This window comes from Colius striatus, chromosome 11, assembly GCF_028858725.1.
Source record: "Colius striatus isolate bColStr4 chromosome 11, bColStr4.1.hap1, whole genome shotgun sequence".
Lineage (NCBI taxonomy): Eukaryota > Metazoa > Chordata > Aves > Coliiformes > Coliidae > Colius > Colius striatus.
The window spans coordinates 24,320,279-24,336,401 of record NC_084769.1 but is presented as its reverse complement, the minus strand read 5'-3'; the positions used below and the strand labels follow the sequence as shown (position 1 = coordinate 24,336,401).

At 36.8% G+C, this 16,123-nt stretch overlaps 1 protein-coding gene across 4 annotated transcripts in view; it reads left to right on the top strand.

The window, feature by feature from the left end:
* Positions 1–16,123, top strand: part of CHN1 (chimerin 1) — a 106,349-nt gene that overhangs the window by 19,677 nt on the left and 70,549 nt on the right. For 2 of the 4 annotated variants that reach the window (XM_062004602.1, XM_062004606.1), the window contains 4 exons: positions 835–873; positions 5,191–5,246; positions 12,607–12,638; positions 13,478–13,591. In XM_062004602.1, the coding sequence (XP_061860586.1) occupies positions 835–873; positions 5,191–5,246; positions 12,607–12,638; positions 13,478–13,591 (241 nt within the window). Of the gene's footprint in view, positions 1–834; positions 874–5,190; positions 5,247–12,606; positions 12,639–13,477; positions 13,592–16,123 lie in introns of those variants that run through there. The other 2 variants (XM_062004605.1, XM_062004603.1) reach the window with 2 other exon arrangements.

Below are 16,123 nucleotides of genomic sequence, written 5' to 3'. Positions count from 1 at the left end.
GTGGTTGTCTCAACTTGTGACCCTGTGGTGTAATGAGTACTAAGAAACCCCCACCAGCTCCAAGGCAGATGAGCACAGCATCTTGCAGAAAGCCTCAGTACCTTGTAGCATCAGAACTTAAGCTAGTCAGAGTGGTAAACCAGTGGATTGGAGATGAGTTCAGAACCCTGAACTCAAAATGTCAGATCAGTTGTCAGCAAGTCATAGGCTGACAGAAAACACGGGGGTTTTTAGGTTTTTAAATTTTTCAAAAATTTTATTTGAGAGTTAAAATTTGGGATTATAAATATGCTGATACAATTTAATACATATTAACTGCTTCCAAGTAAAACTTGTACTCGGTATGAAAAAGACCCTTTTTTCCCCCAACTATTTCATAGTACTTGATTTTGTAACTTGATTTTGATTTAAGAGTTTTTAATTGCTGTGCAGAAGAGGAAAAAGCTAATGATAGGAATAAATTGGATTAAAACTTATTCCTCAGAGTGTGAATTGAGATTAAAATGTCTTTCTGATGTAATTTAGAAGGACATTTGCAGATATACATAGTAAAATAATACACATTGCCATGGCCCCCTCCCTATATTTTGGTTTTTGATCTGCATATTTGCCATTTTGCAAATGCATTTCCATAGTTTTGATTCTAATTGTCTAAAGAAAACACCTTTTATCTTTTCAGTCCAACTTTTAACAAGTTGTTCTGTGCTAGTGATAGTAAAAAATAATTTTGGAAACTAGACACAATATTTATTTTAAAATCTACAAAAGCTTCTGCAGGGTTATTTCTATGTTAAAATGTTTCCAACACATTAAGATTTGTTGTTTTTCTTTCAGATACTGATGAGTACAGACCACCTGTTTGGAAATCTTACTGTAAGTATCTTGACAGATTTTTTTGTTTGTTTTTCCAAGTCAGAAGTGAAAAAGTTTCAGTTGGGTACTTTAAAAGATTATCTTTTCTTTTAATTAGAGTGGGAGTTTAAGAAGCATTAGGGCATTCATTACTATTTAAAGATAGGTGCAGTTCTTGTCAAGGACAAGTGGATGCAGATTATTTGGAAGAGCAGATCCTCTGTGTTTTACTAACATCAGTGGTCTTACTCCTGTGTGAGTCTGGCTTGTATGATCTTGGCTGCCTAGACTGCTGCTTACGTAAACTCCATTCGTGCTTTAAAGTTGGTATCCTTGCAAATTTCTAGTGCTCCTGTGCTCTAGTACCTTGCATCACTAGACCTGAGACTTGAGTTGGTTAGAAAATCTCAAATAGTTTTCCCTCAGAATTTGCTGATGTAGTAAAATGAGAGCATTTGTTTGGCCTGGTGTGACAAATCACAAGCAGGGTTTTTTAAGCCCTGACTGGAAGGGCCTGGTTTTCTGCCAGCTTACCACCCCCCCATGGCTCAGCAACTCTTTGATATGTGTCCCCTGGCTCAGAGGAAGCTGGCCTTGCAGGTCCCTTTTGTCAGGTGTCCTGAGATCAGAGTGCCATACCCTTGGGAACATTGTAATTTGATGCTGTTCATTCCTAATTAACACACACCCCCACCCCTAAACCAAAAACATGAAAAACAAACAAAAACTCCCTACATTTGTTAATACACACACAAAAAAATCCCTGTAAAGCAATGACCTCTTCTTTGGCAGTGCTGATGAAGATTCGGGAGGCTTTAGAGAGCACGAGACAAATGGCACTGTAAGCAAAGCATCAGAGCTTCCCACAGTGTCTCACCTCTGTATACTAGTTCTTTGTAGACAGAAAAGCTAAGGTGGGAGACATTTTGAAGGAACCACAGCAAGAAAGAAGAGTCTTCTGTTAAAGGCAGATTTTGAAAGCAGAATGTTTGTGTGTTTAGCACACTTAACAGTTCAGGGATGTCAGACTTACATTTGCATTTTCTTTTGTATGCATTCCCAAGGCTTGATGTCTTCAGGCTGACTAAAGGGATTTGCTCAGGCAACATTTCACATGATGAAAATGTTGCTCTCTAAAGGCTGGGGAGATTTAGTGCTTGAGAAAATGTAGTTATTTCAAAAAGGTTTCCATCCTGCAGTGGGAGAGTCCTTTCAGAGATTTTGGGTCAGTCTTAAAGGCTTGGTGAAAACCATGACTACAAAGAAGTGTAAGTCTAAGGGAGCAAATTAGAGCGTTTTTGTCAACTCAAATATGTATATTAGAATTAAATGATCATTAGAAAAACAACTTTTCTGTCAACTAGAGCAGTCTTTTGTTAATGGCTTACAGAGGTCAGTTGTTTCTATTCTGTCTCTGCCATGGCCAACCTTATGCATTCAAAAATCACAGACCTTGCACAAACTCGCAAATCAGTCTCTTGTTTGAATTTGGTTTACAATTTCGGGCTTATTAAAGTGATCATGAATTACATTGTCAACATCTCCTGTGCAATTTGAGCATTAGATGACTTCTGTAAATGAGAACACATCTCAAAAGAAATTTCAAAGACTATGAGTAAATAGTCAGATACAGTGAAATTTATAGTAAAAATTACAGGTGTTGGCAAAACTATGTACGCCTCAACAGTCTAGGAATGTCAGAGTCTCTGACAACACATTTGTGTTAAAGGAAATAGAAGGGCAATGTCTAAAAACAGGTTGTTAAAGGAAATAGAAGGGCAATGTCTAAAAACAGGTTGAAGACTTAATTTGTCCATCTTGAGTGTTTTCTTTAGCTAGATGACTTTGAATGATTTTTAATAATTGTCAACAGATACAATTGCTGTCATGTAATTGAGATGGCTGAGACCTTGGTCAGTTTGAATCTGGTGGCAAAGCCCATCTGTGTCTTGTGAAACATCGTTTATTATACTAGTAGTGTGTCATATGCCTTCAGGCACTTAAAGAATTTTCACACAGAATGATTGGAACAAGCTTTTTTCTTGCAGCAGAGGGCTAAAAGATAAAACTAAGACACTTGGCTCCTTGGTATTAAACATCATTAGTCATGATCGCAATACGTTTTTGTACTTGTTTCTGAGATCTGTGTATTTTGTTCCCAGTTGTAAGCACTAACTGTGAATCATGTCTCTATACCTTCTGTGAACTCTGAGAGCTCTGACTCTTTCTTAGGTTTATACAATGCTATAATCCATAACAGGAGTGTCCAGCCTCTCTGATACCTAATCTTTGATGGCATCTTGTCAGGTGCCGAATGCTTGGGTACAGGTGTACACCTGTTCTCCTACACCATCGTGGTTTGTCATGGTAAGCCCTCCCCAAGGTTCAGAGCAGTAGAATCATGAGCTTTGCTTATATTTCTGTCTCATGATGGATTAAGAGTGTCTTGTTTGACTTCACTGGCAATAATTACAGGAAGGAAACTGATACTAAACAGTTTGACTTTCATACATGAATTAGAGGAGGAGGAATAGGCGTCTTGTTTTGTAACTTAACTAGTCTGCCTGCTGTGCTTGTGACTGGAAGAGGAGAAAGATACTGCCTTTGGAGAAGAGGAATTTCCTGTCAGAAAATCTTTTCAGCCTAGCTTGAATTAAGGTGAGAAACAGTTCTCAGGTTTTAGCCAATTTCTGCAGAGCACACCGATTGTGAGTCTCCACTTCTGTGAAGTTTGGAGACATTCATATTTGCTTAGTGGTTTTGTAGTTGGGTTTTTTTTTGTTTTGTTTTGGTTTTTTTTTTCTTTTCTTTAAACATGACTCTACAGTTCTCAAAATTAAGTAGCAACAAGGTCCAGTGCCATTGAGTACAGTTTTTTGCAATAGAAGCTAGGGAAGCTATGTGCTGGCAAAAGAAATGATCGTGCTGTGCTTGAAATGAAAATTACTATTTTATAGACTTGTGTGCTGTTCTTGCAAAATCATTTTTGTAATACCAATATGGAATGGTAAAGCTTGATTTTTGGTAATGTCAGGAAAAGCCATTAGGTTTTCTGTTTGGAACAAACAGATTAATATTTTCTGGTTCATCTTACAGTTGCCTTATCATTGGGCATCTTGCCATTTTCACCATTCCCATGTAACTTAGTGCACAAATACAGCATTTGTAGGTGGAAAAGATGTATGATCAAATTATAAGTGTGATGAAGTCAAATCTTATTGGTGAAATCAATGTATGGCCTTATTACCTGAAGAAGGTGACAGCACATGTTAGTAGACTTTCATATTAGTGCTAATATTAGAAACATAATTTCATTTTAAAATATTGCAATTCCAAATGTCTGTTTTATCAGTTCTAGAGTAGTAGTCAAATGAGGCTGTCAACTTAGTGTTGACAGCCTCATTTTGAAGGTAACTTGCCAAACCAAACTCTTTTTGGGATAGAAGTTGAAAATCACTCCTTTTGTATTATATTACAAAGTCTACACTTTATTATCATTAAATTTACAACTGACTCCTAAGATTTTTTCATGGCTTGATGAGGCTTATTTAAAAAAAAAAAAAAGAGTGGGAGGGAAGATACTTGTAAGAGTGTCATAATTTGGGCCTTAATCGTTTTACTTTCTTGCTTAGCTCCTGATGTCTTTAGATCTGCAAATGCAAAGGCCATTTTCCTCTAAGGTCATCGCTGAGCAGTGGCAAAAGCAGAGGGTTTGATTCAGCAAAGTTCTGAATAATTCTTGTAAAGCGTTGACATATTTCAGGTGACTGTGTGCCCAGTGTAATAAGATGGGACTCCATCTACTCACTGAAGACAATCTGACAACAGTCTGATTTGACATATAGTAAAATTTGATTTGCATTTGTCGTGATTCCTTTTCTGATCTACTTGGTGGAAACTTGACTGGTTTCACAGAATCACAGAATCTTAAGGGTTGGAAGGGACCTCGAAAGATCATCTAGTCCAACTCCCCTGCCAGAGCAGGACCTCCTAGAGTAGGTCATACAGGAACTTATCCAGGTGGGTTTTGAGTGTCTCCAGAAAAGGAAAAAAGTCTCACCTAGTTACTCTGTAGCGCTTGGTCGGTTATTTGTAAAAATATTTGTAAATCAATGAAAGTTATTACATTAATGCAATAAATAATCAATAATCTCATTTTGTCCAGCAACATTCTTTTTTTCATGATCACTTGTAAGCAATATTTGGGACCCTGATGTACGTATCCTTGCATTAAATCTTGCAGAAAGTCTTCATTTAAACAACACTGTTCAATGTTAGGAAGCCTAACTTACACAGTGATTCCATATTAATCAAAATTTAACTTCTGTTTTCTCCCAGTGTATCAGTTGCAACAGGAAGCTCCCCATCCTAGAAGGATAACCTGCACTCGTGAGGTGAGTATTATAACACTCCTGTTTTATAGAGGCTGGCGATTCCAAGTCTGTGCTTAATAATGTCCAAGCCAAACAGCGGTTCCTTGATACACTTAATGCTGTGATGAGAGTAAGTAGCCTAGGGGGGTACCTGGAAATACATTCAATCTAAAAACCAAATTAAAAATAATTTTGAGTATGATATATATACTTGAGAATCATTTACTGGGTTTTGATTCCTAGCTACCGGGAAACATGCCTTTTATTTCCCTTTTTGGGTCAGAAATTCACAGAAGCAAGAGCAGAGCTGTACAGGGGAGCTATGCATCCATCTATGCATGTTGCTGCTAGATGTGTGCAGTAAATTAACAAAGCAAAGTTTAAAACCTCTCCTGCTGCTGTTATATGAGTTGTAGTACTTAAGACTCATTAATACTAGCAGCTAAACTACGCAGAGCCACAGATTTTAAGGATCCAAACAGTGAGAACAGGATCTCATTGATTATATAGTCATACAAAAGCACCTGTTCATGCAGTCAATGAGGCAGACCCCAGATTGTAGTGTGCCCTGAGCTGCAGTCCAGCAGTGCAGCACCTATCTGAAGCTCTGATGCTGGAGGGTTAACTGATACCAAACATCCCAGGCCAGCAAGATTTTACTTGTAACTGCATCTTTCTTGCAGCTTCAGTTAGGAACCTGAGAAACATTAATTTATATTTCAGAAATGCTGAAATGTTAGGCTTGACTTGCTGAGCAGTATTGCAAAACACAGCTGTTACTGAATAACCACTGAAAGTTATTACATTGATGCAATAAAACTTAAGCATTTTTATCATGTACCGAAAAAAAGGAAATGAGTCTTTGAAATATGTTAGTTACTTTGATGTAGTGTTAAATACAGAGGGCCATAGCACGGTCAAGAACATTAATAGTTTAGATGACAAGGAGGATTACTTTACAGAATTGGAGGGGCATTTCTACTGTGTTTTTTCAAATGACTGGTAGTGATTATACCAAGTCATCTGCCAATTTTTAAGACAAAAAGTAGGGTTTTAACAGAAAGATGCATTTTGTAGAAGCACTCTCGTATTCCTTTGTTAATTTGCTAGATTTTTGTGTTTATAAAAGTATAGCCAGAGCTGATAGCACTTAAGCAAGACATAGCCGTAGGAAGGAACAACACATGAATTGTAAAAGAAGCATTGTAGCAAAGAGTTTTGGTTTAACTGCTGTTTCCACTATTAATGAGGGTCCAAGCAAGGGTATTTTTGTTAAGGTTGTTGGGCAGATATCTTATTTCCATCAGATAAGGTGGGGGTGGAGATTTGAAGGAGAGAATTATAGAAGTTAAGGTAAGAGCTTTGAAAAAATGGAAGGTTTTCCAATGTTTTATTCCCATTGCAAAATTATTAGGAAGATTCTTTTCTATTTTATGTGCTCTCTATGATAGGGCTTTTCCTTACGTTAATATACAAAATATCTGAAGTAGGAACTTAATCTTGAAATATAGGTTTGTGATTGTACAGAAATTGTACAGAGTGGTCAACCTGGATAAGGTGAAGTGTTTTTACTCCCTACCTCCAGTAGATTGTGTTTATTGTTGTTAAGAGCTGTTGAATAGTTGCCTATTTCCTTTGTCTCTGCAAGTATTTCACCGGTGGAAGAAGTATGTGTTTAGGTGTGTGTAGTATGTATATGCATACTGTAAAATGTATGAGGGGTTTTTGGTAGTCTTCTGATGCTGTTCATTGAGGTCCAGACATAAAGCACCTCACTGCAGTCTTTCTCAGAGCCCTGCTATTGTTTACTGATATAGTGACAGACTCACAAAATTGCCTGACTCTTGTGGCAATGAGCAACAGTGCTTCAGTTTCTCCAATTAGATGCTTTGAGAGACTCAGCTGAGAATGTTTTAATTCTTACAGAATTAGAACCTTCATTTTTCTGTATACCTTTGGGCTTCTTGAAAGGAAAAAATCAATCAAAAAACACAGAAATGTAAGGAGTGGGAAAGTACCAGAACAGTTAAGGAAACCTTACAGCCAATAACATAATTGCAATTCTTTTGCATCTCAACCGCACAATGGATACATAGCCTGTAGTCAGGGATAAACTGTAAACTGATAAAGGGATCTGTCATATTTAATAAGATCTGTTGGCATTTTATTCCACACTACTTTGACTGCAGAGAAGTGCTTTGGGTTTTTTTTGCCCTAGGTAATAAGTAGTCACAAGTAAATTTTATACAAAGTTCTCATTCCTAGTATTTCTTGGAATATTGATAGCCTGTCCAGTCAAATAAGCAGAGATACGCATTTGTATTCAGTATCTGAAAATTAAAAATGTCTTCTGCCTCTGGAGTGCTGGAAATCCTTCAGCTGTTGATCAAATCTAGATTGTCTTCTTTTTAGGGTCAAACAAAAGACTTCCTCTTGCCAGTGAAATATAAAAGCATCTGTATAAAGCTTCTTCAAATACAAACCACAATGATCACTATAATTTTCTCATCCTCATTATCACTGAATTTTAATACTGTTAATTATTAAATTTTCTTAGCTATTGTACAGGTGGCAAATTGAAAAGTTGGACTGTTTCAGGGAGGAAGATTTGCTATGGATGGGTGATGTCCTGCGTAAACTAATTATGTAAGCTCTTCAGAGAGTGTCTGAGCTTACTGCATCCCTACACAGAGGTCCTCCTGGTACAATTCTATAAAGTAGTAGTCTGTTACAGAGTTAATAGGGGACTGGCAAAAATGCCACAAGCAATCAAAACACTTCTGCTAAGTCCTGTCATTGCTGAATAAATGCATGCAGCACTTTATTATCTATAATATCGTATTTCTGTGAATTTATTTCAAAAGAAGATTTTAACATATGATAAACTTTAAATAAGTGTAAAACGTTCTCTGTGTCACAGGGAATAAAAAAGGAGTGTGACATTCTGTATTTTAAATAGCTTCATCCCAGCCCTTGAACTGCAGATTAAACCTGTCTGCGCTATTAACATAGTTGTAGAAGCTTTGAGAAATAAAACCTGCAGGTTTTAGACACTAGTGAGGACTGAAGTAAATAAAATAGAGCTATGAAAGGATCTTTCAGTTGCAGGTATTTAGCTGCAGAACAGAACATATGAAATTACACATTTTCTCATTAAAGAATCCATTTACAAAAAAAAAAGCTCTTCGAAGATTATTTTTACCTAATAAAGGTAAAATTGAAATGCATAATCAGTGTACATTCTCTACCTCTGCATTAATTTGTTATAATGCAAGTGTTTTTCATTATATCTGTTGAACAATTTATGCAGCTGAGACAGATTTGCAGTGAAAATATATTCAGCAAGCAGTAACGTATTTAACCTTTCTCTCTGGTCTCAGCCTCTCCTGCTAGTGTTGAGCTTTGTGATCTGTTCTTTCTCAGCTGGATTTCTATTAGCAGCCATGCATGAGTCAATGGGGAGCAGGATCTTTTCCTAAGTGGTTGAATTATTCAGCTGTGTAAACAAATTCATAAATATTAGGAAGAGAATTTTGGTCCAGAGAACATCAAAGAGGTCAGGGGGAGGGAATACCATGTAATTTGGTAAGGTATTAGCACGTAAATGGCTCTTCTTGCCTTATTGTATTCCACTTGTTGACATAAGCAAGAGTGATGATTAGGGGAAAAAGCACTTATTAAAGAATAATTGGAAATCACACTGTAAAAATACCCAGCCTTTTATTTAAGATGCAAAGGCACATATTGTGCAAGTGCTGATACTGAGAGATGTATTCAACAGAATGACCTATTTAACATGAAATGCTTCTAAAATACAGAGAATTCAAGTTTCTGCTCTGTTACGCCAGCTTCATATCAGAGCAACATACAGATCAGTGGAGTTACAGAGGTAAAAAGAGCATTGCATTCATTTGGGATTTCTTACTGTGAAGGTGCAGCAGAGCCAAGGCTTTTAACACTGTATGATGTCCATTTGTAAAGCTGATGATTCTGTAACATTCTAAGGATGTTTGACTTCTGCATGAGGTTTACACCCAAATTGTAATGTTGTTCGTCCAATTAATATTGTATTACCTCCCTGGAATTTGTATTTGTTGTACATACAGTCTTTTATATACCTGTGTGACTATGCATACATGTGCAGGCAGATTTAGGGCATCACTCACTGCTGTATGAAGGCACTCCATGATAAATTTTAACTATTTGAGGAAAAGAAAAATCAAGCAGACAAATGATGGACAGCATTAAAATCACTGTCCTTTTCCATCCTATTACAAGACTTCATCCTAAATCAGTGCTAGTTGTTAACAAGCCTGTTAAACACCATCTCAATGTAGTTTTGTGAAAATGGCCTCAAGAAACTTGGGCATACACTGGACATATACAATGCACATCCTTGTTAGAAAAGTTTTCAAAAGATGGCTTTATCTGTATGGTATTCACCCAGAATGACTTTCTAACTTTCATCCTAACTAAGCTCTTTTCCAAAAGCTTGCCAGCTCTGCTCCAGTTAGCTGTTTGTAAACATGGTTTCTCTGGCTTCATCACCTCAGTTTGCAAAATCAAACAGTGGATATCTCACTGACCTTTGTGTTTCTTGCAGGTATCATAGTGAGACCTGCACCTTTCCTGTGGCCTCTGTGTCAGTGCTGTACAAATAAGCACGTTAAAACCGAATATCTTGATTTATTTTTTCTTAAAAGCCATTTTTTAAAACTGCGCCAAACACAGGCCAAACAGCAATAGTATTTTTTCCCCCATAAATAAAAAGTTCTGAGAAGTTAGAAGAATTAGCATTCAGCTGTTCTTCACTGCATATAGAGAAAATGAAGTAGCTAAGGCTATCTTTACTCATGCTCAACAACACTTTGGTCCAAAAATAGTGCCAGATCAGAAGGAAACTCTGCAGAGCACAATTACACTATTTTTGGCTAAAAACTTTAGTTAAAGTGACCAGTTTCTTGCTACTGCTTTGATTTTATTTTAAAATGTATTTGGCTTCTTAGGTGCATTGTACTTCCAGTCCAGATGGGTATTTTGGTTTTATCTCTGTAACTTGAGTCAGACTGAGTGTGAAAGATACGCTAATGAAGCTTCTTGAACTGAACTGCTTTGGCTTTCAGTGCTTATATGAAAGTGGAGTGCCTGCAATTGCAGTTTGTAGAAATGTAGTCTGTCATGAATTTTGTAAAGTCCAGACAGGCACAAAAGACAAGAAAGCTGCATGTCACTTCTCTCTGTTGCAGCTAAGGATACCCAAAGTTAAGAAAAAGTGTTGTGCTGCTTTTTGTGCCGAAGTTGGTATGAGTGAAGTTGGTGTACTGATACTTGTAAGAAGTGCTATAGAAAGCTAGAGAACAGTGTTTACTGTCTTACATAGTACATTTGGCTTACGGGAAATCTGGGTGTCTTAGTAAGTTCCCATGGACTCTGTGTATGTAGCCCAGCTAACCCCAAGTGAAGTAGAAGGACACAGCTGGGTTCTGATGGAGCTGCCTTAGAATCTAAATATGTGCATTGGATCTCAATGTCAAGAAATCCTAATACTATCATAAATTGTAAAAGTTACTAAAAGAACCAAACCACCAAAAAAACCCCAGGTGGTAAAACTCAGTGAACTGGGGTTCCAGTTGCACTGAGTCTTAACACAAGTAAACAGTGTTACACATTAACATTTATAATGAAGCTTTTGTGAGCTGCTAAAATTGATCAGTAGAGAGTCAGTGTTTAAAAGAAGTGGTTAATTTCCTCTTTAACTTACCATCTACCATGATGTACTGCAAACCCAGCTGCAATTGCCTGCAAATCCAGCAGAGCTTTTCCATGGTGCTTTGCTCTAGTCATTTGCCAGTTCACATTTTCAAGTGTTTGCACACAGAGTCTAATATATAATTTGTCTTAGGATTTGAAAGTACTCTGAAGATGCCTTGTCACATTACTAATCCATTTCTGAAATGGAATGCTTTTGCCTATATGAATTTTCCAGTAATGTCATATAAATTCACTGTGTTCACTGAGATAAATACAAAATCTCAATAGACTACAAAATCTTAGTCGTGACAAGATTCCTTTTTTAACAACTGCCTGAGACTAGAGTCTTGAAGGTTTTAGTTAGGAGTTGTTGCAGGTTTCTATAATAACAACAATAAAATGCTTTCACTTTTTCTCCTTTCATTTTACTATCTTCCTATCTTCTTGAACAAATAGCCTACATTTAACAAAAAATAAGTAAGACTCTTTTTTTTCTGTCTGGAAATGATTCAGTCTCTTCAGGTCCTCGGAAAACAGTTCTCACACTGGTATACATTTTTGCAGTGTGATGGAATTATTTTTTCAAAAGTGGTGAACCATGACAATAGCTTTTTATTTGCTGGGAATATGGAAGAGTTGTTATTAGACTGTACACCAGGATGTGGGGTTTTTTTGTTTTAGACACTTGAAATCTTTATGCTTCAGTGAGAAGTGCTAATTTTAATGAGCTTTTTTCTGAAAAGATGAAAAAAAGAAACTAAAGTGTCATTTTACTGCACTTTATTGTGTTTTGTTATAGATGGATCCTTTTATACCCTTGTAGTTTAGGTTGTATAATTATTCAATTTTACTCACCAAAGAATTTCCTCCTTTAAATTTATCAAGGAGAGATAATCCGTTAGGTTAGATTATTGAACTGATTTCTGGGAGGTCTGCAGTTCCTCATTTGTCTGTAAACTTCCTGGACAATTGCAGATAAGTCAGCAGGCAAATTGTGTTCTGACACCCTTGCGTGTTTTGTGCATTTACACCGTATGGTCTCTAGAGCGCAGACAGACTGATGTTAAACAGCATAACACATGCATACCTGTTATTGAGTTCTTTTAGATGATACAGCAGATCACACAGCATAGTGAAGTTAAGAAGTGCAAGACTTAAGCACTTGATCACTTAATCTATCACTTGCCCTCACTCTGAGGGGATACAGTAACAGTTTAATTTTTTGCAGCATTGACACTAACAGCTCTATGATGGAAGGTAACTTGTTAAGGTAACTTTTAAGAATTTTATGGATGCTTCTCTGTATTAGTGGACTCATGAAATGATTCTTTTGTTTCCCCTTCTTGACAGCTTGTACAAACAATACTTAATGGCATCAGTTTGTATTATCAGAGCCCTGAGGATGATATGATCCAAGCGATTCATTGTCTCCCACTCCATTTTAAGCCACTCAGAAGTGCAATGTTTCACAAAGGTCTGCCTTCGGTTTCCCTATATTCCACCCAGAGGGAAAATCCTGAGATTGTTTATATTTTCACATATCCATATCATACCATATCATGGATAATATGCTTAGTGTTGTATGGGTTCACTTTTTATGAAACTTCACAATTTCTGTTGTTTCTTCTAGGTAGAGAACAGACCCAAGTACTATGGAAGAGAGTAAGTAACATACAGGTCAAAGTGGTTTATCGGGAAACATTGGCTGATAAAAGTCACAGAAAAGGTTGCCAGTGTTTTCCCTGGGCCCTCTGTATCTTCTTTGTCTTTTACAGCAGTATGTCTTGGTCATCATCAGATTATTATTGTAGCACCATCACCTAAAATTAAAGATGTGTTTTCTGGTGGATATGGATATCATTGAGTGCTACCTTAAGTGAGAAAACAGGTTTCTGTGCTTTCAGGGTGTTGTCTTTGTCTACCTCTGCTTCCAGTTGGCTTTTTCAAAATATGCTTGTGTGCAGGAAAAAAAATATTTGAATCACAAATGCAATATAAGTGTGCAGTATATATGTGTCTTCTATTTGAGATCACCAAGGCAAAGATAGTTAGATTTAGTGTGGGGAGACAAAGCAGATCTTGTGTGTATTTTGCTAAAAGATGTGTAGTGTTGCTAGGTTATTACATCAGTAATTACTGAGATTATATGCAGTCCCCAAGGTTTTAGCAAGTTGCCATGATATCTCTGAATGCTGCAAAATGTTGGATTGCATGCCACTGAACAAAACATGTGATACCAAAAGGAGAAAATGGATTTATTTTTACATATTAAACCGATACGTTAAAAAACAATGTACTTTTTTCTTACACAGAGGCCTTTCTAAACCATTTAAAGTGACTTAAATGCAGGCAGAAAGGGAGATTAATTTAAACTGTAGATTCCTGCAAATTGGTCTCTTTTATTTCTGTTTTGATTACCGTGGTTGGTGGGTTTTGAAGGAAGTGGAAAAGGTGATTTAAAAGTTAAAAGGCATGTGTTTCAAGAAGTCTTTGTCCCTTAGATTCCATGGGATGATCTCAAGGGAGGAAGCTGACCAATTGCTAAGTGTTGCAGAGGGAAGCTATCTCATTCGTGAAAGCCAACGGCAACCTGGAACCTACACTTTAGCATTAAGGTTAGTAATTAATATTTCATTTTAAAATTTATAGAATATTCAAAAGATTATACTGTGTTGTGGATCACAGTGCTTAAACTTCCTTGTGATTGCTTTAATTTTTATTTAAAATCATGGTGCTTTTTTACCCTAGTTACAGATTGGCTATCCTTAACTATCCATAACCCTTTCTGATGTGCTAGCATTCCTTATTGTTTGCACCATCAGGATAATGGTAATTGTGTCTTTGCCGGTGGTGCTTCATTTTACCCTTCTCCCACTATGTTACAGATATGACACCCTGTAGACATTGGGAGACCAGGTGGTCAAGAAATAAAAGGCATCTTATGAGTTCACCTGACTAGGCTACTGTGTGGTTTACTAACTAGCTAGATGTTGCTGAAGAGCAATTAGTTCTCTCTAGTCCCTATGTGGCATGGCAAATAAATCAGGTGTTTTTTATCTGAACACCTGTTAACAACAATGTTTGCAGAAATGTTTCCTCACTCTGCAGAATTCTGGCAAGTGGATCAGTTATAAGTAAAAAACTGAAAAAAAAACCTTAGAGTTGTAAGTTTTAAGTAGTTTAATTATGTTTAAGGTAGTAGAGGTTATTTTGGCGTGGGCTGTACACCTAAGTACTCAGATGGGATTACTGGCAGTGTTTTAAATCTAAACGTGACAAAAAAACATTGAAGAAGAAGATGCAGTTACTGGAAGTTTTTTATGGATAAAATAAGATTATAATTAAAAAAAGAATATTTTACAATAATAGGTTGTGATTAATTAGTTTTTCAGGGGAAAAAAAAGATGTATTTTACTGTGATATTTCTTTCTATAGTAGTAAGATTCCAAGTAGAAACATTGACATTTATATGGGTTTGGATTAACTGAGTAAATAAATCAGTGTTGCTTATTAGGGTCTAATACTCCATTTCATTGATCTCTGTTCTTGCAATTTAAAAAAAAACAGTTGTAACAAGACTTGGCTTAAAGACAAAACTCCTGCCCCTTGCTTCTGATGGTGCAGACATCACAGGACCTATAGACTGTGAAAGATAAAGCTGCTGAGTATCCTGCACAATGTATTGCTATAACTTGCTTTTAAAATGCTCCTCCAGTCCAGTAGGCCAAAAGATGGGTTTTTTTCTAGATTTGATGGTATCTCCTTCAAACTGGAAAAAACTCTGAAAGCAGTAAAACCTATTTTTATACTCAGTATAAAAGAGAACAGATAGCTGTTGGTGATCAGTTTGGGGAACAGTTTCAAATGATAGCAAAGCTGTTATCATTGATTTATTTTAAGGAAATTCAGCATTTGGCTAAACACCTCTGGATCCGAAACTGCAGCGTGTGGCAGCCATTTCGTTATGTTGTAGTGCTAGCTGAGTGACTTGTACTTTAAGGGCTGTAGTCCAGGTGGCTACTTTCCATCCCACAGCAAGTAATGTTGGCCTTTAAAGTACACAAATAAGGGTCTCTGCTTTCATACCTTAGGTGAAAGTGTTCTGTGAACTGCCGCACAGTGTCTTCCACACATGGGAATTCTGCCACCAGGATTTCTTTTTCTCTGTAATAGGAAGGGTAGCAGGAGTCTGCATTTCCATTGACTAGAGGCAGAGTTTTGCTCAGTTTGGATTATTCTCCTCCCTGGAATTATAGATGCGGAATATACCCATGATTGTGTTGCTGACATTGTAGCATCTCTTAAAGGCTAGGGAATTTCCGTAGCCTGTCCATTCTAACTGTGGGAAGTTTGCTGTGATTACTGTGATAACGTTATGTAATTGTACCTGTAATTTTTGAAACCATTATTTATGTTTGTGTCACCACACTGCCAGACAGCAAAGGTAGCTCTGTCGGCATCTTAGATAATCCCAGCAAGAACTTCAGAATGTTGACTCCATGGCCAGAAATGGAGCTTGTCAGTAGGATGGTATGTACGTGCAAAATATTTCCCAGTTCAGTGGAAGACTTTGATTGACTTCAGGGTCTCTGATTTCACCCTTTCTTTTCTAGCTGTGTGAGTCAATGTCATCTTTTCACATTTGGCCTAAATGCCACTCTGTTTTTCAGTAGTCGTGTTAATTTTAGGATAACTTCTGTATGACTTTTGTGAAAGAAGGCTTGGTCAGTTTTATATAAAGATGCAAGCACAGAACAAGTATTACAGCATTTTATGAAATATCATATCATATCCCTGGTGAAGAGATACTCTCATCCTGCAATAAATAACATAGTCACAAAATATAAAACAGAATATCTGTGTTTTCTGATAGTTTTTCACATGTGCTTTGGAAAATGCATAGAAAATGTTGAGTAAAATTTATGTGTTTGAAGGTAACCATCGACTCTTGGCAGAAATACTTGGTTCCATCTATATTTCTGTGTATCTGCTCAACATATTTCTCGCCATATATGTTTGTTGCCCAACTTGTCTGATTTTGACAATCTGTCAGTTCTGATTAGGACAAATTGGAAACTACCTATGAAGTGTGATTGCATCACAAAATCCTAGTTCATCAGGACTTAAAATTCTTGTGGAAATATTGG